Source organism: Pseudopodoces humilis, chromosome 23 (assembly GCF_049639895.1).
Source record: "Pseudopodoces humilis isolate 2021_Gansu_Grassland_sample_001 chromosome 23, ASM4963989v1, whole genome shotgun sequence".
Taxonomy (NCBI): Eukaryota; Metazoa; Chordata; class Aves; order Passeriformes; family Paridae; genus Pseudopodoces; species Pseudopodoces humilis.
Window position 1 is genome coordinate 1,000,692 of NC_142222.1, and position 27,858 is coordinate 1,028,549.

General features: G+C 46.3%; 1 protein-coding gene across 13 annotated transcripts in view; it reads left to right on the forward strand.

Moving 5' to 3' along the window:
• MSI2 (musashi RNA binding protein 2) overlaps positions 1 to 27,858 on the forward strand; it is a 203,143-nt gene that overhangs the window by 49,700 nt on the left and 125,585 nt on the right. For all 13 annotated transcript variants that reach the window (XM_014255075.2, XM_014255071.2, XM_014255072.2 and 10 more), the window contains one exon: positions 22,557 to 22,649. In XM_014255075.2, coding sequence (XP_014110550.1) covers positions 22,557 to 22,649 — 93 coding nt within the window. The remainder of the gene's footprint in view (positions 1 to 22,556; positions 22,650 to 27,858) is intronic.

Below are 27,858 nucleotides of genomic sequence, written 5' to 3' on the forward strand. Positions count from 1 at the left end.
TGTTCTGTGGAACAAATAGAAGTCTCAAGCCTGTTGTTGGTTCTCTGCAGAGCCCTATACAATCATCTTAATAAAGTATTGTGCTGTGGAGGAATCATTGTGTTACGAGGATGAAATGAGGTTCTAAAATTTCCCCCAAGGTTTCAGTGATAAAAAGAACAGTTTTAAAAACGACTTTAGGTTCTGGGGAGTATGTATTTAGCAGTGTATTTGTAATTGAAATGGATTCAGTCTCGCAAAGAGCTACAGCTTGTTTTCTTTACTTTGCAGGGGTGTCTCTTCTCGTGGTGGGTGGGCACGTGCCTGCCCTTCCTCGGTGGTTGTGTTTGGCTGCTCACCAGGGTGTGCGAATCAGTGTCGAGTTTGGTCCTGCTTTAACATCTGTGTGTTCCTTGTACTGCAGCTTCAGTGCCCTTCAGTGTGGTGAGGCTTTAGATTGCCTGGGTACCTGAATGTCTTTAATATCTTTAGATATCAGCGGTGACACTAAATAATGTGAGGCCCAGTGCTACCCCATGCCCTGGGTGGGATTGATCTGTTAGGACGATGTTCCTAACCCAGGCTCAAAGATGCTGGGTGCTGCTGAGCACCTGCCTCTGCTCCCTCTCACCTGTGCACTGGTATCTTCAACAAACATTTTTTCCCTTCCTGCATTCTCTCTGTTTAAAAATGGCCCTGAAAGGCAAAAGGTTTAAAAGGGGTTAAACAAACTGAAAAACCTGCAGTGTGTTTCCGCTCAGAGTTGAAACAAGATGTTGTGGATTGACTCAAAATGAAATTTTTCTTTTTTTTTTTGCCCTTTTAAGTTTTGCCAAAATGAAAACATGTTTGTTTAATCATAGGCAAATTCATCCTTCTGGTTTTTTGGTACTGTTTTGTTTTCAGTTTAGCCAGCAAATTGAGAAATGAAACTGTTCTGCCAGCACTGCTTCCAATTCAGATTGCTCTGAGGAGCCGGGCGAATCTCCCCCTTGCACACTTTATCTAGGAACCATCAGAATTTCACTGATTAATACCTTGGAAATTATAAATTAACCATATGGAACTACTTCAGTTTAAGTAACTTGTATGTTCTGGTGATAACTAATCCCCTTTAAGCGTGGTTTTAATGACCAGTTTGTTTTCACCTGAGGTCATTAATGCTCTAAAACCAGCTGTTAACTGCACCAAAGAGGTTTTTCCTGCCCAGGGAGGAATGCTGCTGGGCACCCCGTTTAATGGTCTAATAATGCTTTATTTCTGCCCTACCTTCCGGACATACTGGCTGCTTTTAATGGCTGTGTTGGAAAAAACCTGCTTATTTTCTGCCTGCTAAGGACTGATCTTGCAGCCAGCTGGGGGGAGCAGTGTGAGGGATGCAGGGCACTGGGGTAGGAGTGTGAGCCTGTAAAAAGTGGAAATATGAGCCTGCAAAGCCATTGCTTTGGGCTCAGGGCACGTGGGGAGGGGAAAGGGTGCACAGCTCTCTGCCTGCTCCCATGGCTGTGCCAGACTGGGAATCATAAAGTCATTAGGAATATTAAAACTTCAGACAGTGGGCCGTAGTAATTCTCCTGCTCCTTCTGCTTAATTTTTGTGCTAATTTATTGCTCCTCTCTGTTCCTACTTCTGTCACCTAAATGCAAATGCCCTGGCAGCCTGCTTTATGGATAACACTTAAAAAATAATGGTGTAATAATGAGTGGTGAATTGTAGCAGAGATCCTGCTGAAGTGCCTGCAATATTCACATTAATTCCAAATGAATTAATTGCAGTTAATACTATTGTATTTAAAACCTGTCAGAAGCCATTACAATGATTAGGGTGTAAAAAGTAAAATGTTATTTCAGAGTAGCACCAACATGTTTTAAAATAGCAATAGATGGTGTTAAAGTGTGTCTGACCGAATGGCCAGCAGCAGCTTTTGTGTGAAGCCAATCAGAACAGATGAATGAGAGGCACCTGAAGAGTGAGGGGCCCTAAACCCATTCATTTTCCCCCTTGATTGGGAGCAAACGGGTTCTTTGGGCCAATGCTGTAGGTAGGAGCAGAGGTAGGATGAAGAAGGGGTTTTGTCTGGCAGGGCTGTGGATCCCATTGCTCTCTGCTGCTGAACCTCATCTGTTACCAGGGGTTGCTTCCAGGGGAATGTGGGAACAGGCTGCTGTAGCTGTGACAGAAGCCTTTCTTTAATGTTTATTTCCAGTCCTTCAGAACCAAGTTGGTGCTGTGGCAAATAGATTTATTATTCAGTAGTTAATACTGGTCAAATATAAAAGCATTCCAGAGCCTTTTGCTTGAGTCCTTGGTGAGGCAGGAACTTCTTGCAGTTTAACCACTTGTATTTGTATTTTAGTTCTTAGTGTCTGGCTTTGAGGAGCTCTACACCTGCAGTTTGTCTGCTGATAGTGGAAAGCACAGAATATAATCTGGCAGATGAAGACAGCTGCATTCTGTTCATCTCAACCATGAGTTCTGCTTGACGATTTCTAGATACAGTTTCCATCTGACACAAAGGCAGAGACTAATTCTGGCATGTGTGGGACTGATAAGATTTCAGACCAGATCTTTCTTCAAAAAAAAAAAAAAAGAAAAAAAAAAAGGAAGAAAAACCCCTTGATGTGTTACATAGTGCAGTAATCAGTTTCCAGGTTCTTTAATTAGATCTGTACTTTAGCTGATTTAGCTGCATGTCTCAATACACAAATGATTTACAAAGGGAAAAAAAGAGTGTGTTAATCTTGACTGAGTGATACTCTCTGCACTGTTTGTATTACATATCCTACAGCATTCAGTCTTTTCCTTTAACATGGAATTGGACTTAATTTCTTAGAAGAAATTACAGAGCTTTACAGTTGTATTGTTAACAGCTTTTTATTGATGTAGGTTTGTACGTGTGTTTACATTTATATGTAAATGTAATTATTTAGTGAGGATTAGCAGTCAGTGAGGCCCTCTCTTTCCATTTCATGTGTTACTAGTCATTTGCAAATTCATTTCAGTGTAGGTCAGAAATTATGGTTACTATTATATTTAATGCATGATGTATGCTGGAGTCACCATTTCCTTGGACAGCCCTCCTGCTCCAAATCATACCTGATCTCTTTCAAAAGCAGAGAGCGTTCACCAGAGTCTCTCTGTTCTTAATCCACCCCTCCATGGCATTTTGGTAGGCACATGCTGCTGGTGAGATCTGGGCTGTGAGAGCTTTGAGCTGAGTCTGTGTTTGAGGTGGGGACATGAGCTGAGCTCTGGGCAGGGCAGCCTGGCAGTGTCTGCTGCTGCCTCTGTGCTCAGAGCCAGCTGAGCTGTGTGTGCAGCTCACCTTCCACCTGGGCTTTGGTCCCCCAGCTGCTCCAGGAACAATTCTGCTTCCTCCCTTCTTCCTCCTCTCTAGTTAGAATAGAATTTGGGGCTTGAGGGTATCCTGGCTCCCTCTCGTAATTGCATCATTCCCACTATTAACTAAAGAGAGCAGATTCTTTTTTTAATAAAAGCTTCCTCACATGCGTTCTTGAGTGTTGTTTTAGTTTGCAGCTCCTCACGTTGGAATCCATCCAGACACCAAGTCCTTATGTTTCCTCGGCGTCCCCAAACTCTCTTCAGGGTAATTTGCATTTCAGCACTGCTCAGTTGCACTTTGCTCAGTTTGAGGGAGGGAAGGGCCAGGCGGTAGCATATGCTGATTTGCATATGCTAATTGTAACATGGATGCTTTGCTTCCTTCTGGCAACCAGACCAGGATATTTTTGTTGTAATATCCTGTTGGTTTAAGGTGAGAGGTAAATCAGAGCTTGTTCTGTTTGATTTACAGCTGGAGTCTGGATTTGAGGTTTGGTGGTAAAGGTCTGAGATGCTTGGAGGATGTGATCAAAAATCAGGGAGCTGAAGGGTGGGACTTAAGAGTTGTTGCAAAAACTTGGGAAGTTTTTGTGGTTTGCTAACAGGGAATAATAAAGGAAAGGAAGAAGCACTACAGGGCACTGCTGGGTGGCAGCATGTGTCATTTGATGCTTCAGCTTTCAGCAAACACTGCATCTGCAGCACTCTGCTGCACGGGGTCAGATTCCACAGGTTTGGCTTGGTGAGAAGTGCAAGTTCCCAGGTATCAGATCGTGCTCATTAGTCTTTGTTTTTTTAACAAAATCAAGATGGGAGGGAGAAAGGTGGTTTTTTTTGTTGGTTTTTTTTTTTTCTTTTTTTGGGGAGGGGAGATGCGTAAAGCCTTCCCTAAAAAAGTGTTCCCTCATTAGGAATACCCTTTGTATTTGGGGGTTCCTTTCTAGAGCTCGTGGGTTGTCAGGGAGAACTGGCAATTGCCACAGAATACATCAGAAATACACACAAAATCTGGCAGGAAAGGCTGTGCATGTCACTGATAATTGCACTGTTACTCTCAACAAACAAACTGGCTGCACTGCTGGCTGGATTTCCGTTCAGGATCCTCAGAGCAGCAAAAAGGTTTTGTGTGCTCTGACTCACGAAGCTGATTTTAAAGAAAATGGGCATTTTTAAAATCCTATTTTCCTTCCATTTTCAACCTCCTTTGATGAAGACACTTGAAACACCTTTTTAACTCTACATTTTAAATGCTTTTTTATAGCCATGAAATATACCCTTCTGTGGTTTTCAGGTCTTTTTAATTTTTAAAAGCCCTCCTTATTGCTGCTGCATAAGGAGAAATTTTTAGATTATGGGGAGAAGCAAATGTGACATTCTGTTCCATATTAAAAGTTAATTTAGGGTAGAATTGCAGACCAAGAAAAGTGTCTTTTCTTTTCCTATACCTCCTTGTAATGTAATTGACCCCTAATACCTCTGCAAGATCTGGCACTCAGACAGAGGGAACCAACTGCCCAGGGGCACAGTGTGAGCACAGTGGGAGGAATTTGCCCGGCTGGAATCAAACTCGTGACATTTGAGGGGTTTAGAGCATGCTACAGCTTGTTTGTGTCGAAAACAGAGCTCGTGGTACCAGGTTTGGGTAGCAGTGAGGTGATGTAGGTTCCCTGGGAGGGCAGAGCAGGAAGATGTCAGGTCCAGAGGGGTGAGCTCAGCTCCAGCCCAGCTTCAGATTCCAAGTCTGGCCTGGTGAGTCTTGATGAAGGGCAGAGCTCAGTGCCCAGAGTGAGGCCTGAGTTGATTTGTGTGCAGGAATACCTTGGTCCCATGCTTGACTTTGGGCACAGCAGATCATTAAAAATGATGAGTTAATTCAGATGTGGTCATGAAAACAAGGTTTTCCCCAGGACAAGCTCTTGTCATGGGTGTGATTGATAAAAGCCTTTGATACCTTCTCCTCTTGAGAGAACAGGTTTGTGTAAACACACAGGTGGGAGGGATCCACAGTCTTGTAGAAGACAAAGTACAACTCTGTGTGAAGCAGCAGAACTTCTCTCAAGCCTGAGGCAGCCACAGGCACCTCCGAGCCCGGGGACAGAGCGGCAGCACGGCCACGTCCTGGCACGGGATCAGCTGAGCGTTCCTCATCAGAGGTACGGACTGCAGGCTTGCTACTGAGGCTTAATGGTGCAATTGTAATTTTCTATAAATGCATCATAAAACCTATTCATGCTTTATATTGCCATGGAAGAGTCACTCAAGCCTCACTGGCTGTAGAATGCCCACTTTAGGAAATTGTCTAAATCTGTATTTTTCTTGGAGCAATGCTAGTCAGCCTCACAGGTTGCTAATAAATATTTCATAGCCTTCTATGAAGGATTATGAAAATAATTTGAATATCTAAATGACTGGCCCTCCTTGGCACAAGCAGAGCTCAGAAGCAGGCTCTTGTTAATTTCTCTGACCTCTCTTGGTGTGCCATCAGAATCCCCAAAATTGTAACCCCTAGGTAAACACTGTCTTGTTCTTACGGGTTTTGAATTTCTTTTGCCATTAAATCTGATTTATTTTTTTTTTAGCTCTAGTGGGTAAAATACATTTTTGTACTTCGACACCACTTAGAGTGAAGGATTTAAAAATATCTCACATGCATTGATTTAGCACAAACTGCTTCATCAGGGTTGAGGAACGCCTTTCACTGTTTCACAGTTGGAAGGGTGGGAGGAGAACCCGTTTCCACCTGCCTCAATCTTTGCAGTTTTTATCTGTCCCATACAACAAAAAAGAAATTGGAAGAGGGAGAGAGAGAGAGAGGCTGACACAGCAGTCATCGTAGCTGAGGAAGTGAGCATACGTACCACAGATTTCCTACAATTTTTAATTTATTTTTGTGAACCTTCCCCAATCAAGTGTGCACAAATGCTGTTTCAGCCCAGCAAAGGCAGTGCCCCTAGGGAGTGCCCGACCCTGCAGTGCCTTGGCAGGGCTGCCTGGAGCCCTGGAGCAGTGGCAGGAGTCAGCTGTGTGCTCCTGGCTGCAGCGCAGGCCTGGGAAGGAGAACATTTGGGGTGGCCACGCCGGGATCTCTTGGGAGCTCTGGCCCTACGTGGGTGAGGCACTGCTTGGGGGGATGTGGCAGCCTGGCTCCTCTTCACACTGAGGTTACTCACAGCAGCAACTTGGATGCTTGATGATATTTGTAGGCTTTTAGGGCTCTTCACTCTGCTAATTTGACATTATTGAAGTTCTATTTCCCCAACTGTGCTGTGGGCTAAAGCGAGAATGACAGCTTGCTCGTTATTTGTGTGTGCAATATTTATGTATGTAAATGACTGGTGTGTTTGCCTTTATCCCTCCATATAAATACAAGAGATGTATACAAATATAATGAGGAGGTACAGGAAGCTCATTTTGTTTAAGCAAAACGCAGCACATTAAGCCGTCATGCCCTGACACTTGTTCTGTGCTGGAAGACAAAAAGGGAAGCGTCTGGCTTTTGTTGGGAGACATGAAAGTTGCTGCTGCTTTCCATGTTGGGTATTATGGCTCCAGCACGCCAGAATCATTGGGGTTTTTATTACTATTATTTTTCCTTTTGGTGAAGACTGAGAAAAGACAAAGACTAAAAATAAAACCCATAATTTTTGATACAACTGTGGAAACATGGTTAGTTCTAACACAGCAGGTGGCTAAGGGACTCGATCGGCAGAAACCAGCAGTGCTTTCAGTGCAATCAAAGTTAAGTGCAGAAATTTAATTAAATGGTAGCAAGGCTGGCAGAAACTTTGTAAAGCAGCAGTGCATTGTCAAATCTAACAATTATTCCAAGGAACACAATCCACAGATGGCGTCTAATTGATAAATTAAGGTTCTGGTGCCTGATTCCGCTTACACTTAAAGGTTCTCTTTTCTTAAACAAAACCTTAAAATTTTAAGGCTGCATCAGTGTTCTGAAAACATAACAAGCTGGGCTGGGTTTTTTGTCTTGAGAAATACACGCTTTGTGTTCAGTGGAGAAGGCATTTCTATTTCCCTTTGGTTCTGACTTTGGTTCAGGGGAGGATGAGGTGTGTGGCTGCTAAGGTGCTTACCTGGAATCTCAGGTATTTAGACCTCCCGTAGCTACTGGGGCAGGTAGTCACATAACCTCTCCCAGCTTTTACAAGCTTTCTCTTTGCCTGTCTGCCCCTTGAAGCTGTCTGTCGACTTCTGGGCATCATTATCAGCAAATGCAAACCCTTCAGAGCTCCACACCTGCCTGACAAGTCCTTTCCAGCGCTAGGTTGGGACCCTGGAGGAGCAGGACTGGAAGGAAGTGGCTCACGTCTCATTGCTGGGGTCACACTGCACATCCTTTTGGAGGGGGTTCTGGGCTGCTTTTCTGTTTTCCCCTTGCCCGGGTGTTGGTGTGAGGGGAGCCAGAGTGTATCTGCCAGGTCCTGCAGCAGCCCAAGAGCAGCTCCAGGTGACATCCTGGCTGCCTGCAGAGTTTAGTAAAACAAACAAACAGGCTTTATTTTCCCTCTTTCTGAACTCCAGATACGTCAGGGATATTTTGTCTCTGTGTGTTCTTGATTTCCATGTGTAAATACAGCTCACTTCCCAGGGTTTAGCATAGCACTTCAGAGAAGGGGCAGGAAAGATTGAATCCAGCTCTTCAAATACACTTGGCATGGTGTCCTCTAACGCTGGAGAGGGTCTTTTCCCCTAAGCTAGTGGCACTTTCCCTCCCAGAGTAGTGGTTTGAACAAGGATGGGAGTTGAAAGGGCATCGGAGCACATAATAGCTGTGTGGAGTATGGAGATATACCCACACCTGTGCACAATAAGCATTTATCCCTTGCTGTAAAATTGTTTGCCTTCCAATTCAGTATTTTCTTCTTTATTTAAGCAATTTTAGAAGATGGATGCAAGAGGGAAATTAATGTTTCATTGTATTTGTCATAAACCCAGGGCACAGATGCCCTAATTGCTCTTGTGAGTTTTTTATGTGTGTTTTTTGGCATTGCCCTTGTGGTAGTAAATTCTCCATTAGCTGGATTCTCTGTGACAGAGCTGAGGCCGTTCTGAGTGATGGAGCTGAATCAGTGCTTGTTATTTTTGGTTACTAACAGTATACTTGAATTCAGGAACTCGCCTGCTCCCTTCCCCCTTTCTCCCCTCTGTGCCTAAATATATCCCACCAGTCAATCAGCACTGGCAGGCATCAATGCTATGGCTGTCAGATTGAGTTAGCTGTGGAGAGCCAGAGCTACTGGCTTGGGTTTTTGGGCTTGAAAATGTATTCAAATAGTGGCATTGTCATTTGACTTGCAAATAAGTATAGTCTGGTAATGGGGCCCTTGTATGGAAAGAATGATGCAGCACTTCAGACAAATCTATGTCTTCTTCCCATGAAGCAGATTAGCAATCATACAATCCACGCTGGTGTTTATGGCTGCACGCTCAGTGAACACAGACATTTCTGAATTTTCATTATTGCTGGATTTGTAGTTTTTAATGGAACAAAGGAAAAACACTGGAAATCAAAGAAATGCTAATTTCTTCCTGAGAAACTTAGACAATATTTGGTTTAGAGGCAAATCTGCTCTGGTTGGCATTTTCCCTCTTAATTCTTCTCCCCTTATCTGGGCTTGTTGGGTGGTTGGCTGCTGGAGAGCAACCCTTAAGTGAACGCATTATCTTTGTTGCTGCTCCTTCCCAAAGCGAAGGGACTGGCCTTTGGTGACGGCATAGCGATTGCCACAGCAACCAGGCAGGATGTCACAGATTCACAAGTGTGATTTTACATTCAGAACAGCAGCAGGAGCAGATGGATATTGGAAACAAAGTCCCCACCCCCTCCCTTTGCCTCCTTGCACTCCTTTGGAAAGCAGTAACAGCCCTTCTCACCAGGGCTCTTTGTGGATCTTCCTGCCTGACTTGCCCGGGTGGTTTCTGGGGTGCAGCGGGAGCAGGGAGTGCTGGGGTGCAGCACTGCCCTGGCAATGGCACCGTTTGTGACTTTGGGACTCACCGAGGGACAACGAGCTCGCTTGGGAACTTGGGCTCAGGCTTAGTTTGGATGTTGTTTCATTAACTTCGGTAGTGGCTTTATTCTTTTAATCCTGAACTTAGCAGAATGAACAAGCCTCGCCTCGCCGTGGGTAGTCAGACACATTTGGGAGCCACCGTGCACAGAAGTTGATTTTAGCACCCACCCACCATGTGGGCAACAGCCTCAGGAACATATGCTCAGTCTGTTTTCCCAAAAAAGACAATATTGGAAACAGATGCAGGAAGGGTTTTGCACTCAGTAGAATTTGAGGTCGGGGCCTCTGGTTGAAGCACAGGGGCCTTGTTCAGCATCCCAGCTGCCCTCACGGGCAGGCTGCAGTCACTGTGGGGTGGGCACACACCAGACAGGGGCTGCCGGAGAGCCCTGAACTCGCTGGTCCCTTGTCACGGCCACCTCTGGCCTTGCCATCCTCCCCTGGTCACAGTAACCCTGTCACTTCTCCGTGAGCCTGTCTGATGTCCTGGTACTGCAGTTCAATCTCCAGGTTCTGGTCAGCAGGTGGCCAGGGTGCCTCTGGATGTACCCTCAGGGCAGGTGAGCCTGTGATCTCCCTGTGCTGGCTCCTGTGTTTGCTACAGGGCCCTGAGCAGACCCTTCTGCCAGGCTGTCACTTCGCAGACACTTCGGACTCGTGTGCGTTCCGGCCACTTCGGTGCTGATCCGAGGGCGAAGCACAGCTGAGAGCCCTGGAGCACAGGTGACTTGCCCAGACATGGCCAGGTCTCCTCAGATACTCCTTATTCTTGGTAAAAGTTGTAGGCTCCGGTCTAGTTTGCTGAGGCACTCTGAAATTATGCTCAAGTTTAAAGTTTCAAAGGAGTTAGGTGTCAAATTTGCACTGACTTGGATTTCACTAAGAGCAGAGTATCTATTTTTGTCTTGCAGCAGTAGGGTTGCAGACCAAGATCCCCTTGTATTTTTATTTTATTTGACTTTGAAAACACCAGCTGTGATCCTGTACACAGTTACTGGTATGAAGCACATGAAATTTTAATTAGCTTGGGTGAAGGGAAGTTCTGGTAACTGATTTAATATATAAATGCCCCTCTGCTTTCTTTAGTTTATGTGCTGGAAAAATTGTATTAGAAATTTTCCTGTTACAGGGGAGATTTAAATGCATTTTTAGGACTGTCTTGAAATCAAAAAGTGAAGTGCCTCTAAACTATTTAGATGAAAGGTACTATTGATATTTCACTATTTCAGATAAAAGTAGATGATATCATCATCATTATTATTTCTGTTATTTTCACTATTAGTATCTTAATGGAACCAGTCAGTGAGTGCTGAAAAGTGAACAAAGGAGCATTAGTGCTGTATCTCCAGACTGATCAGACTGTGCTGGTGTCACTGTGGGGGTGGGAGCTCACATCAGCTTCCCTTGGCTGGGGCATTTCCATCTTTGCTTTCTCCTGGCCGCTGCCCTGTGTGTCTGTTCCCCTGTCTCCTCAGGTGCCAAAGCCTGCAGGCACATTCCTCCTGCTTCAGAGGGAAACAAACCCCAGGCAGCAGCTGGTAGTGGCTCTGCTGGGCACTTATCCCAAAGACCAGACTTCTGTCTCACTTCAGGCCCTGCTGCTGGCAGCTGGACTTTGCTCACCTGTTCAGAGCTTTTGGCCTTTCCTTCTACCTCTGTCCCTGCACATAATTTCTGGTTTTCTTTGTGTTCTTTTGTGCTTCTTAATGAAACAATGAAAGAGAAAATCCCTCCGAACTCTCCAGGTAGCTCTGTAAGAAATGCAGTGACACTGATATTAATACCTGCTCGACCTGGGAGAGGCCCTTGGTGCTGGGAGTGATCTCAGTGCTCCCCCAGACTTTACAGACACGCACTGAAAAGCGTCTTTATTCAGTTTGACTGTTGCTATTATGTGGTGAGGCATTCAATAAAAGTTGTGATTTATGAGATGTGTGTGGCCGTTGTTGTTTTTTGCTCTGTCATCTATCAGGGAGAGAAAAGCCAGGCCTGATAATTCTTGGCACTTGGTTTTTTCAGTTAAGAATGTCAGCTGTCAGGCTGTCAAGAGAAGTTATTTCTCTGGTTTGTTTTTTTTTTTAAATAGGCAGAGATCCTGCTTCATACTGTGCTGGGTTGATAAGGGAGTGCTTTCTGTGCTGCTGAAAAGTGTGTCCCATGGTAAGGCCCTTGGTGTGTGCCCACTTAAACTTCAGTGCTTTGTGTTTTCAGTGTGTGACAGCACTTGATTGCTTAATATACAAACGCATTCACTTTCAGTTTTTGCAGCTTTTATGTGGTTTTTTTTTTCCTCCTCTCCCTTTCTCTCTTCCTGAATGGAATGTTGTTTTTTTTTTCCCCTTCTCTGTGACTAGGTATTTAAAAAGTGCTCTTTTGCAAAATATGTGCACATTAGATAATCTGGTGTTGCATAAAAGCTCTTTCATATTTTGGGGGCTTCATGCATGCATAAAACAGGCCTAATTGAAGATAGAGGCTGTTTGTCACGAATGTGAATATAAGGATAGGGGACAGAGGGGAAGAATTATGTTAAATACCAGGGTGATGTGTTTTTTTTCTCTTTTCCTTATTAGTTATTTGCAAAAATGTATCAAAAAGTCATTTTGATGCAGTGCACAATAGCACCACAAACTTGTGCTTTGCATCCTAAGTGCCTGGTTAGAGCACAGTTAGAAGCTGAAATCATTCCTCCATTAGTCCCTGGAGTCCTGTATAAGTCTTTAACTCTCAGCATGTGGTCTGTAATTTAACAGTGGATGAAGGATTGCTGAGCTGCAGCTGTGTGGAGACCCTCAAATTTTCCAGTCTGTAGCATCTCCCCTTCTCCTGGAGAGGACCCATCAAAACCTTGCCACAGCTGGCAGCACGTTTGCCTTTGAGGCAGAACTTTGGAGTTGGCAAGAGTGGCAGACTCTGGTGGGTAGCAAATCACTCCCAGAAAGAGGCAAGAAAGGTCTCTGGTGGCCATGCAGCTCTTGGGTGCTGGGACGTGGTCCTGGCTTGCAGCTGTCATCACGTGGCTGCAGGTGCAGCTTGTGGAGATCTCCTTGTTTTGGTGAGTCAGTCTCCATGGAAAAAGCAAACAGTTCCTATGTGTAATTCAGTCTGGACAGCTCGCTTACACACTTCATATTGCGTTGAAGGTACAAGGCTGAAGAGGTGGGATGAGAGGTTTGATTTTTACCCTGTATGAGCTGTTTTTATGTACAGCACTGTGTGTGTGGCTTATAGATGGTTCGTAGGTTCTTACAAATATTTTAGTGCTGTGTCTGTCTGTTCAAGTCAAGACAAAGGGCTTCTAGACTTAAATTAAAATTTCCAGTGTAGTTACGGATCTTGCAGCTCTTGGGAGGAATAAAATCTCCAGATAGCAAGCAGGGACGTGCAGTGCAGGTGTAGCTGAGGGGTCAGGCTGAGGTGGGTTTGTTCCTGCAGTGCCAGCAGCACCTCTGGCTCTGGAAGGGGCCCTGCTGGCAGAGGTGCTGCTGCTCCCTGCGGCCCCGCTCCCGGCACAGTGCAGCCTCAGGAGCTCTGCATCGGGCAGGAGGCAGATGTTAGTGCTCACATTTGGCTCGAGTCACGCTACACAAGTGGCTGTTCATGGGAAGTTGTCCCAGCTTTTCATGTCCTGCCAGACCTGGAAATCCAGTCATCTCAGTGACTTGGCCTTTTTATGTGACGTATTTGGCAGTGTTGTAATGATCTAGGTACTTGAAAGTCTCTGAGTGTATTGAGCTGTGATAGGCTTTGATACTGGCAGAGTTCTTGTGCTGGGAAAGATGGGGAAGGAGTGTATATCCAGCCAAATGTTTATTTTCTGTATCATCATTATTATTAGAGAGCTGTTGGTACTATAGATGAGGTAAGAATGAGTCCCTCCATCATAGCTGGGGTTGTTGCTCTGTGAGCCAGTCCACGGCACTTCTGAGCTGCTCACCGTAACAGGGAGCTGTGGTGGGGCATGCTGAGGATCACCTGTTGGTGTTCACAGCTTGGTTGGTAGCACAGAGCTTGGCTGTGCCTGCTGGGCTGGGGGTGGGCTCCCAGCATGTGCCTCGGGCTGGCATGGGCTTGTTTCCCGCTTGTTTGGGTAAGTCCTTGAGCTGCTGTGGGGAGCCCAAGCCTCTGGTGACAGTGCTGGCTGTCCTTGCACAGCTTCCTATGGGAAATGAGCATGAGAGGTGGCCTGTTGTGGTGGACAGGTAAGCCTGAACCCATCAAGGTGTTGCTCAGAGCTGGTTTCCTTCCCCCTGGCCGCTGAGTGTGTCCTGCCCTGCACACAACGCACAAACACATCCGATCTTGCAGAGCCTCCTGCCAAGTGCTCGGGTTTACAGCTTTAAATAAATGCTTCCTGGAGATAACTGATTTATTGGGCTCCTACCCTTCTGAAGCCAAAGCTAGTCACAATTAACAAATGAAGCAGCGAGAGGCAGTTATCATTGTGGGTAATAAATCTTTTGATGTTGGGTGTGACTGGCTGATAGTCTTGGAGAGCAAAACTCCACTTCAGACAAAGTGTGTCTTCAGCATGGGCCAGTGGCAGGGGCTGGTGTGACACATTAATGATTGCATTTGTGCACCCAGATGTGTGTTGGAGGTGAACAGTGGGCTTGCACTGGGCAGGAGGCAGCCGTGCCAGTGTCCCTCCTGGCCCCGCTGCTGCTGTCAGGTGTGTGGGCAGCACCTTGGGCTGGTTTCACAGTGTATCTGCTCTCCTGGTCCTCAGCAGGACATACAGGTGCAGAAACCAGTGATGTGTCAGCTTTAGATAGCAGGAAAAGCACCCCTGTGTTGTGATCCGGCTCCTCTTTGAGCCTGCCATCCCTCTCTGGCTCTCAGTTTTGATGGTACATGGCTGAGAAATGAGCCCTCCCAAGTTTTGGTCAGTAGATGATGTTGTTCTCTGGTGGCATCTCTGTTTGAATAAACAATTGGTCCCAGACCTGTTGGCGTGGTTTCTAGCGCTGGGGAGATATTTCTTGCCGGGTTTGTAAAAATGATCTAAATGGATCCGACATTGTGGCCATAAAACATCTGTAACATTACACATTTAGTTATGTTACTAGAGACTTGAGTTCATTTTGATGGGCAGTATTTTATCTGCTACTTTTCCCCTTCTGAAAGCAAAGCTTTCTGTAAAGGAGGATTTATAGAAATATATTTCTAGCACAAAAAAAGTCATGCACATTAAGATGTTGGAGTAAAGGAGAAATAATGTCTTTTTTTGGAGACCTTGGCTGATTTATCTCTTGCTTGGTAGTTTGATATGGCCTTCCTAGCTAGGAACAATATTTTTTTATTCTTCCTTTAATAATATTAATGTCAGTAACAATGTCTTGCACCATTCCAGCATCTTCAAATCAGACTTTCAGCGGGTTAGGCATTTAATGAGTGAAACCTCACAGGTTCTATTGGGCTATGGGGATATATTTCTGTTCTTTTTGTGGAAATCAAGGCACATAGCACTCGATTGTGCAACGTACTCAACCTAATGAGGCTTCCCCAAATGCTGGGAGTTCAAATGTGTGCTTAAATGCTGAGCCCTGCAGTCTCCAGCTGAGCTTCTCCCAAGACTCTTTGATACATCAGTGCTTTGGAGACTGAAATGACTTGCCCTGTGGTCACTGAGTGAGTAAACATCACACAAGGGAGACAAGTTCTTGTAGCTGTGAGGTGCTGCCTTCCTTTGGAAAAAGTATGGATGTTTTCTCTTGCCTTGCTTCCACTCTTCATTTGTGGTGCAGCTCCTCAAGGGCCCTTTTATTCCCAGTCAAGGGTTATTTGATCTGCTTTAGAGTGACAGCAATGTTGCTTTAATAATGGCTGGTGGGTTCCCTCCCTGACAGGGGAAGCATCTCCCCTTTGTGAGCTGGAGGTGGGAGTGCTGCAATTCCTGTAATTCACCAGCCTGTTTGTGTGTGGGGGAAAAGGATAAAAGCAAACACAGCATTTCATAAAACTGTGAAAGTATTTCAACAGCAGTAATAAGCAAATCTCGGCATTTTGCAAGATTTTCGTGGTCTCGCATCAGAGGGAAAGCTCACCCTTGTGCAAAGCCAGGCAGTGCCTTGCAGCTCTATGGGCTTGACTCAGCAGATGAAGTCAAACCTGCTCATCAGTAACTGATTGCCATGTGCAGCTAGAGTATGTAGATGAAATTAATCAAGGCTAAGGGTTAAAGTTTCCATTTGTTCTTTTCAGAGAAATCATCTGGAGTATGTTGGGAAAGAGGTAAATTGCTTCACACATTTCTTATCCCTTTGTGTGAATTTTTCTTGTTTTAGCAGATTATCTAGAATCTTAATAAAGAGCTCCCATCACTGATTTGACAGGGTTATCATGAAAAATTAGTTGATACTAACTTAGAAGCATTTAAATTATGTCATACTCTCTGCACTGAGAGGCAATAAACTTCTTTGGACTGGACTCAGTGTTCAGAGCTGGAAGAATTTACAAACTCAGGCAGAATCCTTTTTGTCTCCAGTTCAGGCTGCATTGTTGAGTTTTGTTGAACACTGAGTTAAAGGACTTTGCCTGAACTTCCAGGAGCTTTTTGTCACTCACACTGGGGCAGGCTGGAGATATCAGTGAGTCTGTCCTACCCAGCTTCCTGCTCCTCTGCACAGGAATGTGCCTCTCACTGCTGTCCTGCACACCCCTCCTGGCTGTGGGGGAGCAGGGACAGCTTGGGGCCTTCTCCTTGTGTTGTTCCAGGTTAAAAAATTAGGACTTGGACTGTGTTTTGGGAAGCTGATGAGCCTGGTTCCCCACTTCAGTCCATCCTGCTTCACCTGTAGAGCCATATTACAGATCGACCTTGAACATGCCCTTGGAAACATTGGCTGTCACAGTTTTGTGTCCTGTTGGAGGACAAAGGTTTTCTGGTTGTATTTTGGACAGGGCACAAGACGTTTCCTTCGAGAAGATGGCATAACATAGGTGAGGAATTGATGGGATGGTAATGGTCAGTTAATCTGTGTTCCCATTGAGTACTGCTGGCATGGCTTCCAAAGTGAGGTCCCTGGGCAGAATGCCATCTCCCACTTTCTTCCCTCTCTCGTCTCTCTCTCTCTCTCTCCCTGCACAAGGTGAAGTTTTGCCAGTAGCCTGTAGATTTAGGACCAGAGGCTTAATTGCTTCCCACTGGGGCCTTTGTCCCTCATTACTTGGGCATTGCAAAAATCCCCCCTCCCAGTCACATTGGGCAAAGCTCTCCATTTGTGTCCCCGAGATGTATTAATTTAAAAATAATTATCTTCATTTAAAGTTACTAATGCAGATTTTAAGCACTGCTGAACAGTAATCAGGCAGGCAGGTTGGATAAGTTGTCTGCACTTAGTGAATATTTAGAGTTACCTTCCTACCACACCGTGCATGAGAAGCTGAAGCAACCAGGGGGATTTAAATAGGTTTGCTCTGCTCCCCTGCTCTCGCCTGTGCTTCTGTAACCTGTAAAAGAGTTAACTGGAGCACAGGAGGTGGGAGTAGCCCACAGGGATGTGATATAACTGGTTATAGAGGCTGTGGGGCCGGGAGCTATTCCTGGGCTCTAGAGGGGGGGAATGCTGGCTCTGGTGAATTTTACTGTATCTTTTGATATGAAGCTTGAAGCCAGATTTTGCTCAAAAGACCTGCTGAGCTCTCACAGCTGGGGCTGATTTTCAGGCTTGGATCTCCCATGCGGGGAGCTCTGCATGGTGGTGCAGGTGAACGTGTTGCTGTGCCTGGAGAGCTGAGACCAGCTCAGGGGGGTGTGTGGGACACTCCTGCCTGGACAGCAAACCCTTCTTTTGGGAACAGCCCCTTCCTGGGGCTGGCTGTGGCCCATGGCAGGCTGCCATCACCTAACTGTACCCTGTGGGTGGGTGGGTGAGTGAGGGGCTGGTCCTCCTAGGCCGTAAATCAGGAAGTTAAATCCAGTAGCAGTTGGGAAGATGGACCAGCAAGGGCTTTGCTTGGCCCCTGGCCAGGTTTGCTTGTGAAACTCCAAGGATGGCTTTGGCAATTGCTGCCAGTTCAGTCTGTCTTGGAAAAATCAGTTTGTGTGTTCTGCCTCCTGCTGATGCCACAGCCATTGAGGGAGGGAAATGCACCGCCCGCCAAAACCCACCCTCCCAGCAGTAACAGCTGAACCCAGCCAAAAACCAGGAATACAGCAGGGACCAGGTTAGCAGTTGGGTTTCTGAATGGGTTGGGAGAATATAACCCATCTGTGTTTTCCCAGAAATCAGGGGAACTGATTTGATTTACCCTGCTGGGAATGTGTGCCGCTTGTTTGGATTAAAGAGCTCTTTCATTCCCACGTACCTTCTATAGCTCGAGCAGTTCTCACAGGATGACGTGAGCTTACACAGGGGTCAGGCAAAAGGTATTTACACCATTTAAGTCTTGCTGGAATCCCATTTTGAATACTTAAGCGTGCTGTACATGGCACAAAGCCGCGTTGCCTTTGCACGGGATTGCACTCCCGTGGAGCGGGATGTGCTTCACACGGGACACAGTGCTCAGCACAGCACCTCCCTCACTTGTCACCTGTGCAGAAATACCTGGAGACACAATGGGTCTGGGGTGTTCTCTGTGAGCAGCTTTCACTAAACACTGCCTTTCTCATCGTGCCTTTGCATCACATTTCAGTTGAGTTTTTAATAGCTTTTTGGAACTTCCTAGGAGGATCCCAGAGGCAAAAAATCTAAAAAAACCTGGAGAATTCTTATGGTGTGTGCTCTGCCAAAGAAGCCTGGCTGTTCTGTTAACAAGATCACTTCCCCTGTTACATGAATTATTGTTGTTTTTAATTAGAAGTAATGCTGTAGTTTGAATGTACAGCACAATGGGTTATAAAATACAGCTCAGCACAGATACCAAAGCTGTTTTTTTCAATTATAAACCTATTTAGAAGGTGGATACACTAGAAATGATGGAATGCCAAACTGCAGATGAGGTAAGCAGGCTGGGATACATGTGCACCCCTGCACACGTTGTTGTACAAGAGAGAGGAGAGTGCTCTGGAAAAGAGTTACATATGCATAATTAGTTTAAGCTGAAATTAATTCTAACTTCAGCAACTTGCGATGCAGATTCACTATTAGTACTCTAGTCCATTTCCACCATATGGAGAAGTTGAGGATGCAAAGCCTTGATGAATTCCACACTGGAAAGTGCCAGAATGGAGTTCAGGCACAGGTGTCTGGGGTTTTCCTTGAGCCCCATGTGCTGGGTTTGTGTCTCTGCTGCTTTGGGATTTTACATGGATTTTACTTCCCAACATGGCCTGCCAGTGGCACACTCGGGCTCCCCTCTGTGCCAGCTGGGTGTCAGCACTCATCCTTTCCAACCTCACCAATCCTGAGCCAGGAACTCTGCGCTAAAACTGGGGGCAGGGGGACAGCTAAAAGGCTGTGTGAAGAATGGTTGGGAAATGATACTAAAAGCCATTAACCTGAAGTTACATATTTAACTTCTTTGTTGAATGTAGACAGGCCCTTGACTCATCTACAAGGAAGGGTGGATACTTACTGCTTGAGATTTTGAAATTCTGGGAATCCAGCAATATATTTAATGAGCTTAAAATCTTCTTTGGTCATTTTTAGAAGTCAGGATTATAAAACAGTTTTGGCAGGGAAGGAAGAACCAGAAGATGATGAGCAGCATTAGTGTGTGTGTGAGGGGTGTTCAGGGGCTGGAGCCCCCAGCTCTGCAAAACTCCATTCCTTCATTTCATCCAGGGAGGCTGGGTTTAGCTCACATTTGTATTGGCATGCTTGAGTGGGACAAGACTTTCATTCCCAGAGACTGCGTCTTCTGTCTGTTGTTTAGAGGAGATTTACCTGATCTGCCCCAAACTGATCTAATTACAACCCTAACCTTGCACAGAACGGCAGAAACTCAGCAGACTTGCCTGGCTAGGGCAGGGAAGGTTTTTTTTCCTGCTCCTGCACCTCCTGAAGTGTTTCCTCAGTTTCAGAGCACAAAGGCGATTATATTTTTCAAAAGCCAAGCCAGTAAAGAGAATGCAACCTTGAATGCCTTCTCGCAGGAGTAGTCACATGTGTTTTGATTAACTCGGCACCAACACCGTATACAAACAGCAGTTCTGCGATGCTCACAATTAATGGGCCTCACACCAGCCTCAGATCTGCCTCTCCTGTGAGAGAGAGAGACACCTTCAGCACACAAACCCTCCAAAACCATCTTGTAGCCAGTTTGCAGAGCCCTGCAGTAGCCAGGGGTGGATATATTATACTGCAAATGAAATCCAAAGACACGGAGCTGTAAGTATTGTGGTTTCAGAGTGACCCAGACCTCCTGGAGTCGTTAATAAAACATGGGCTTGTGATTGATTCACACAAATCGCTTCCTATTACCCAAAGCCCAGGCGAGGGCAGCCGGGGCTGCTGGCAGAGGATCCAAACTCGCCAGTGCCTCTGTGACTGGTGCTGGTGGGAGCGTCCCCGTTGTGGGCGACCTCCAGAAAGCAGGTGCTGAATTTACTCACAGGAAAAGATCAGGATCCTCAGCGGCTTTCCCCGGAGGAACTTGAGGCTGGCAGAGCGTGGCCGAGGGTCCAGTGCCCTGCTCTGCTCCCGGAGCCGTGCGCTCTGCACTTCTCCCTGGCGCGTCTCGCCCCGTCTCACCTGTTGGCCTGCGGAGCGAGGCTGTGCAGGCTGGAGCGGGGCCCGAGGCTGTGTGCAGCCGGTGCTAGTCCCACACGGTACCCGGTGGCTGCAGTGAGGCCGCAGCGGCAGCAGCAAAGTCAGGTTTGGGAGCAGCCGTGGAGCGGGAGCAGCCGTGGAGCGGGAGCAGCTCACCAGCAGAGCAGTGGGGAAGGAAACCGGCGATTGCTCTTCCTGTGCCGGGGCTGGCCCGGGCTGAGCCCCGGCTGAGTGTGGGGGGTCATCGTGGCTCTGTGGCGGGGGCTTCCCTTACCCCTGAGGGGAGCAGGCTGCTCCGGGGCCCCTGCCCGTGGTCTCCCGCTGCCGGCACCCTCGGCTTGGCCAGGTGAGGCCGCGGTGCCACAGGTGGGAGGAGGCAGCAGATCCTGCTCCTGAGGCACCTCAGGATGGCAGGGACGGCTCAGGCTGTGCATTTTCTGTTCTCACTGCTGGGGGGATGTGGTAACAAAGCAATTGAACCGTCTCTTCAGGGAAACATGGATTGTAAAAGCAGACTTAATTTTGTGCTTTGCTTTGGTAGCAAAGAGCTGATTTCTGAAACCATTTCCCAGCTCACAACACATCTCTAGGCATTAAAATGTTGTGAATTTGCTTGTCATTACCAATATTTTCTTTGACTGAAGCTATTGAAACAAAGTGGTCTTTTTTTTTTTTTTTTCTTCCCTATAACCTTCAATCTTGCTTCTAAAAGCAGTAGCTCTCTTTTTCTTTCTTTCCTGGTCAAATATAAAAATGATGATAATTTCAAATACTGCTTTAGAATAATTGCTTTCCTCCCTCTTTTGTATGACAACAGAAGCTTGGCCTGATCTTAAATCAGATGCTGGCAGGCAGAGGGCTCTTGACAGCCCTGCAAAATCCTTTAGTTACAAGTCGGTTTTAGCCAATTCTTTATTTGTAAATGACAATTTTCTACAGAAAAATATATGCTTGGGCTTCAATTTCAGAGCCCTAGATTGCAGCCAGGAAAAAATAATTGAATTTTTACACTTTTTTTTTCCCCCTCCTCTCTTTTTCTTCCTGACTTATAAAAAAACCCAAACAGAAAAAGTGAGGCTCTGTAAGGTGTGATTGGAGCTGACTGAGGGAAATATCCACCCTGGCTGATGTGCATGGTTGTGGGGACAGGAGTGATGATTAATTTGTTCCATGCTGGGAGGATTTGGGGCTGCTCCGAGCTTTGTGTCCGATGCCTCAGCCCCGTGGAGGCTTTGCCACTCTGGTGTGGTGTGACAGGGTGGCCCTTGGTGTGGAGCAGGTCTGAGCTGTCCTCGTGACCTCAGCAGCCCTCAGAAAAGGCATCTTCAGAGTCTTTAGCAAGAAAATCAGAAAGTGATAAAACTTCCAGGTAACAGGGTAGCAGTGCCCGTGCCTCTGTTTGCCAGTCTGTAGTTAACCAGGCAGGTCCTGGCTCTGGAGGTAGGGGTGTTTTTCCCTTCAGTCTCTGGAAGTTGGCTGCTTCACCCAGTTTCCAGAGAAAGTGCATTTTGATGCCTGTGTTTGGTACTGGGGTGTTGCTTGGTGTCCTGAGTTGGGCTCTGTTGACTCAAACATCTCTCTGAGGTGGGGTGGCTGCTGCTGAACTGTCTCCAGCTGCAGGGCATGGCCTTCTCTGAGCCCTCCCCAGCCCCTTCTGAGAGTGCTGACAGCATTGCCCTGGATCTGCCTTGAGTCGTCGTGGCCCACAAGCATCAGGTGGCTTGGGATCAGCCCACCAAAGACACCTTAGGCTTTGTGTCCCTGGGCTGATCCTGCCCATCCTCAAGAGCTGCAGGTTATGGATGGTGGGTTCTGCTGTGGCGAATTCTCTGTAGAGGATCCAGCACCATCCCTTTGCCTTGTGGGGCCAAACTCGGGCACCTGGGGCAGCAGGAGGAGCAGGCTGTTCAGCTGGGCTCTGGGGAACACAGACAGGTTCCTGGAGGGGCTGATCTGGGGAGCATGGACAGGTTCCTGGAGGGGCTAATCCAGCCCTGTGGATGGTGATTCCATGAGCATGGGCTGCGGTAGCTGGAGGATGCTGCGTCGGCAGCTCTGGCTGTCTTTCATCGTTTGATTATTTTAAAAGTAACTGTGCAAGTTCCTTTTAAACTGACCCATGGAAAGTTAATAACACATCGCTTCAATTTGATGTAATTGCCTTTTGTCTGCCAAAGAGCATTCAGCCTGTCTGTAGGAAAAGGAGGGGCAAAAGCACCTCTGGTTTGAGACAGTAGCTATGAAGATACAATGCTTGGACTCCTTTTTCACTTATATTTGCATTCAGAAGCACAATAAAAATCATTTATTAAAAAAAAATATCCGGGGGCTAGAGTTGTTATTGAGAGCCTTTACTCAGCCATCTCTCAAATAAAAACAAAACAAGACGGAGAAAGAAGTATCTAATCAAATTGAATTGAAATTGGTTTTGTAAAGAAGTATTCTCATCATTTGGGTTAGGGATGGGATCTGAAGAGTATTTCTTTTTTCCACTTATTGTTTGAAATAATCTGGTTAAACCATATGCTTGTCTTGTAATTTCTTACAGATGGTCACAAGAACAAAGAAAATATTTGTAGGTGGATTATCGGCTAACACAGTAGTGGAAGACGTGAAGCAATACTTTGAACAGTTTGGCAAGGTAAGTTCTGCCCAAGTGAGCACTACAAAGTTGTTCTTTCTTGCCTTTGTTTTTAAAATGTGTTTTGAAAAAAAAAGTGCATTGAGGACTGAGCTCAAAGGAGGGCCAAGCTTTTGCCTTTCTGTGTCACTTCTTGAGGCCTAAGGGATTCCTTTCCTGTTTGTTGCTTGTGTGTGTACAACATTGCCAACTGTTTACTTCCACTAAAGAAAAAAAGCATCACTAGGAGGTGAATCCGTGTCTGTTCAAGAAGAATCTGACCCTTAGCTGAAGGATTACACAGTTGTCTTCTCCATAAAATCAGGCCTCTGTTAGTCCTGATTCCAGTGGCAAAAAAGGGCAGATAGACGTATTGGAGAGCTCATTAATTTGTGAAAATGCCTGAAGGAACCACGTGAAAAGCAAGAGTAATGTGGAAGTCACTAGAATATCCACTTAATTTCTTACTAGAAAATCCTTCTGCAAGTATGTGTAGAATGCTGGCATCATTGAAAAAAAAAACAAACAAAACAAAACCCAACAAAACAAAAAACCAAACAATCCCCCCCAAACATCCCCCCCCCCCCCCAGCAAAAAAACCCTCACCAAAGCCCCAAAACAAACAAGTTTACACAGAGAAGGAGATCTGAGCCTTGCCAGAGTAGTCTTTGCTGTGATGTACCAGCTCAAACCCCACTGTCCAGGCTTTGGCCCAGTGACACTGACTTCTATGGAGCTCCCTGGATCCCCACAGCTTCTGAACGCTTGTTCAGGAGTGCTACGGGTGATGAGCTCATGGAGCTGCCTGCTCTGAGAACAGTTTGTGCTGCTGCCTTCTGCCAGCCCCACTGTCCACGGGACCCCATGAGTTCCAGCTCCATGGGTTCCAGCCTGACAGCTCGATTCCTGTCTTTTGGAGTGCAGCAATCGATGTTTTAGATGCAAGATTGCGTGAGGACACAGCAGGATATCCCAAAGCAAAGCAGTTCCCATTCCTTGTAGTTAGTTTATGTTTCTTTTATATGCCCTGGAAAGCCTGAGCCAGGCAGGATTTTGTTGAGGGCTGAGGAGGCGAGTTTATAAATGGTTCCTGTGCTGGATTGATAGTTGTTTTGCAAACCAGTCATTTTATTTTCAATAATAATCTTCGATTCCGGCAGGATGTTTACAGCCTGCTGAGCCTTTTATTAAAGGATTACATGAGCTTTTGGATGTTTCTTCTGTAGTTACTTCTAATTGCAGAACTCCACTAACCTGTATTTTTCAAGTTAATAATAGTTTCAATATAAGTACTTTGCATATTGTCTGGATGTTGTCTTAATATAGGCTTTTTAATTTCACCATCTGGTAGTTTCATGCTTGCAGTTTTACAGTCCCTGAGAATGCAGCAGCTAGGCTGTGTCTCGGGAGTGACTGGGGATTCGGGACGCTTTGGTTCTGCTTTCATGCTCTGCCATTCTTGAGACAGCTTAGCAGAGGTTTGCCTTCCCAAAGGCAGTACTTCGGAAAAATCAAGTGTTTTTTTCAAGTGTCTTAATTTTGTGGGCTAAAAAATTTAAGGAGCTGAAAATTGCACAAGTTGGGATCAAGGTAGGAATGCATTCCCATGTCAGCACAGCTGGGGTTGTCCCACTGAGGCTGCGTGTCCAAGAACTAGAACTGAGCTCCTGCAGGAGCCAGGCTTGCAGGGCTTGTCCTGTCACTGCAGGTGACCTGTTTTACAGTCCCCTGTTCCAGAAGACCCATTGTGGAGAGTTTGGTGAAGCTGGTGGTGTTTGGAGCAGAGGCTGCTTGGCTGTGTGACCGTGACTCGACCTTGGTGGAGGTGTTTGAGTTCTCCCCCTGGCACTGCTTTTTATCAGCTTTTGGTTTTGGGGTGTTTTGAGGAGATTTTGCTCAAGGCTCTGGTTGTCAGGGGATGGTTGATAACGCTTAGAAGTGGGGAGCTGTGGTTCAGCTAAATTAGAAGACTTGGTAACTTGCTGTGGACACTGGGATGCTGCGTTCAGATACCGTGACCCAGGACTGGTGCTGCAGGATCTTGCAGGAGTCAGTCCTTCTCCATCCCACTTCCCTGCCCCTCTGGGACTTCTGTGCTGAGATCAGCCCTCTGAGGCAGGGCCTGTGCTCAGCACTCAGCCTGGCTCTCCAGTTGGGCCATTTCCATGCACACAGTGATCCACATCGATCGGCCAGCTCTGCCTTTGCTTAGAGCTTTCTTAAAATAAAACAAATTGCATTACATAATTAATGTGTGAGGAGCCGCCCATGTTTGATAAGAGCATCTCAGGTGATTTGCTCTTTGAAACGCTGAGCTTATTTATTGGCGTGGAAAAAATTGCCTGCCGACTGCTGCGATTCCTGCAGTCGTGTTTGTACTTGCTGTGGAGAGGAGCTTTGCAGCCAGGGGAGCTTGTTTGGTGACTGGAAGCAGTTCTCAGAACACAGGATGTGGGGACAGCAGCCACCAGCCTTGGGGCCAGGCAGGCTCTCTCGTATAACTGGAGTTGGAAGTAGGGGGGTAAAGTTTGAATTTGAAACTGCAGCTTTTTGAAAAGTCAGTGCCAGAACCTTTGTCTCCAAGAAAAGGAAAAGCTTTAGTAAACCCACCAGTGACAGTGCTTGATGATACAGCACCCAAAGTATGTGGTAATGATAATTCCTGAAACTTAGCTTGTAAGAGTTCTCATAGTGATTAGTTTTTCTTTCCAAAAAAGCCCAGGAGTCCCAGATTTCCTTTTGGCAAGGTCGGCATCCTTAGCTGCCTTAAGCGGTGGAGGAAACTGGGGAAAACGACCCCTGAGTGAAGGCAAAAGGCATCACAAAAGGAGCATGGAACAGTGTAATGAACAGCAGCTTAGAGCTGCTGAGGCTGGTCCTGGGCACCTGCGGGTGTTTGGGGCTCCCCAGAGAGGCTTGGTGGGGTCTGGGTGCTGAGGAGGGGAAGGATTCTTCTTCCAGTCATTTCAGGGAGCAGAATCCATGGAGGAGATGAGAAGGCAAAGCTGGGAAAATACCAAACTAAGCCATAAGCATTTACAATTAGAAGAAGGAAAAAAAAAGCCATTGTGTTGCTCCCGATCCTGACAGTCTGATGCAGTCGTTTGCAAGATCCTCTCCTGTTTCAGTTTCAAACATTCTTACAAACAAAATAATTCACTGTCCATGTTGACCCGTTCTGGGCTCTGCAGCATTGCCCTTGTGCTGGGTGTGAAAAGCTGCTGAGACCAGGCTTTAGAAGAATTTATATGAGAAGTTTTTTAAGCTGAGGAGATGCAGGGGGAGCTCAGTGGGGCTGGCATTGCTCCCCTCCGAAGAGGCCATGCTGTGGCTGCAGGTCTGACTGTTTTCTGGCTGGCTGGAGGGGTGGGAAGCGTGGAGCTCTGAGACTGGGACATGATAGAGCATTTAAGGCATCAGGCATCATTTAAAAAATGAAAAAACCACAACAGACTCCTCAAGGCTCCCCTGGAGTCCTGCGAGCAGTAGAGGAAAGCTCTGAATGCTCGTGGGCTCGGAGGAGACCTGCATGTGCTGCAGCTCAGAGTGCAGCACGGCCCCGAGGGCAGGGAGGGCTCCAGGTGTTCCCCAGGTGCTGCTCCCTGCACACAGCTCCTGTGGGAGCAGCCCAGGCCTTCGCCTGCACCTTGCAATTACACTTCCCATGGCCAACTGTGTAATTAGTTTGGAAGACTTATGCCTAGTCATTGGTTTATCCTAATCGGCTTTGGCTTTTCCCAACAACAAAGTGAGCTTATTTTTCTAAGCTGAAACAACTCTGCTCCCTTTGTTCCTCTCTTTTATTGTCTCATTCCTTTCATTCTGTTTTACTGCCAAAGTTTTGTTTCATTAGGCCTACAAGTCATTTCCAATCCAGTGGGCTGCTACAATAAGGCCTTTATAACTCAGCTGCCCTGGTTCCCATGTCCCTTCTGGTCCAGAGCCAGGACTTGCTGTTTGACATGGGATTTTAACCCTTTGGCTGCCCCAGCTGCTGGTTCCCCCTTGGGTCTGAGCCAGGCTGAACCCCTGATGAGCTCATGGATCCTAATGACTGTGTGCAGCCATTAATTGGTAGGCTAATGGGCTCCAGGTAACGTGTTTGGGCCCAATTATGGAAACAGAATTCTGAGTAAAAACCTTCTTACTGTAATGAGTTGTGGTGGGAACAGTCCTTGGAATGAAAAGGCCACTGTGCCCTTCCAGCAGGGTGGGAACAGAGTTCTGGTGAAGGTATGTTCCAGTTGTCCTGAGATGTTAGATCATACCATGTAGGACTGTTCTTGTAGAAAAACCATGTTTTCCTGTGTAGGAGAGAACACAAATTTAAATTTACCCTCTTTTGAACCAGAATGATAATGTTTGAAGATGTGTGAAATAGTTTTGTGGACAGACAATACTTTTCCATATTGCTATTTCAGACTACTGGAGGAGCAGTCAGTGCTGATGGGGGCGGCCCCAGATGTTTTACTTTCAATCTGAGAGCACTGGCTCTTCAGTTTTCCTTTCACAGCAGTTCTAAAGTATAAAGCAATTCTAAAGTTTCCCTTTCAGGAAAAGGGGTGCTCTGGCATTTGTTTTTTATTTCAAATTTCTGGATGAAATTGGACCAGACCAGCATGCATTCATTTTGTTTTGTGTCCTGGCTTGCTAGGAGGTCCTTCAGACCTATCATAGGCATGTTTCAGCTCCACTTGGAATATGTTGCTTCCTCAGGAATGGCTTTGGATTTGGAAATTTTGAGACAAGACCGAATTTCTGTATTACCTCTGTGGATTTGAGTTGTTTTGTACAGTCACTTGTTATTTCCTGTGAGATGCAGAACAGACCAATGGAATAATAATAATATCTGGATTCTGAGTTGGGTTTTTTCCCCAGGTAAGAGAGAGAAGGTGCCTTCTCTCACCTGTCCTGGCTCCAGGCACACCTCCACAGCCCCATGGTGCTGCCTCACAAGGAGCTAAGGCTGGAAGCTGTGAACAGCAAAGCATGAGAACGAGAATTTCCTCCTTTGGCTGTACCATGCCCTGCATTATAACATGGACCCTGGTGCAAACAACAACCAGTTTAACCTTTGAAAAAATAACCTTTGTAGCGAAGTTCCTCTGCATTCTCTGTGTAAGTGTGTCAGGAGGGAAGGAGGTGGGATCCACGCTGAGGATTTCAGCATCATTGGGTGGTTTACAGAAATCACTTCCTCCGTGCTCTCCTTCCTGACAGCTGTGAAAAT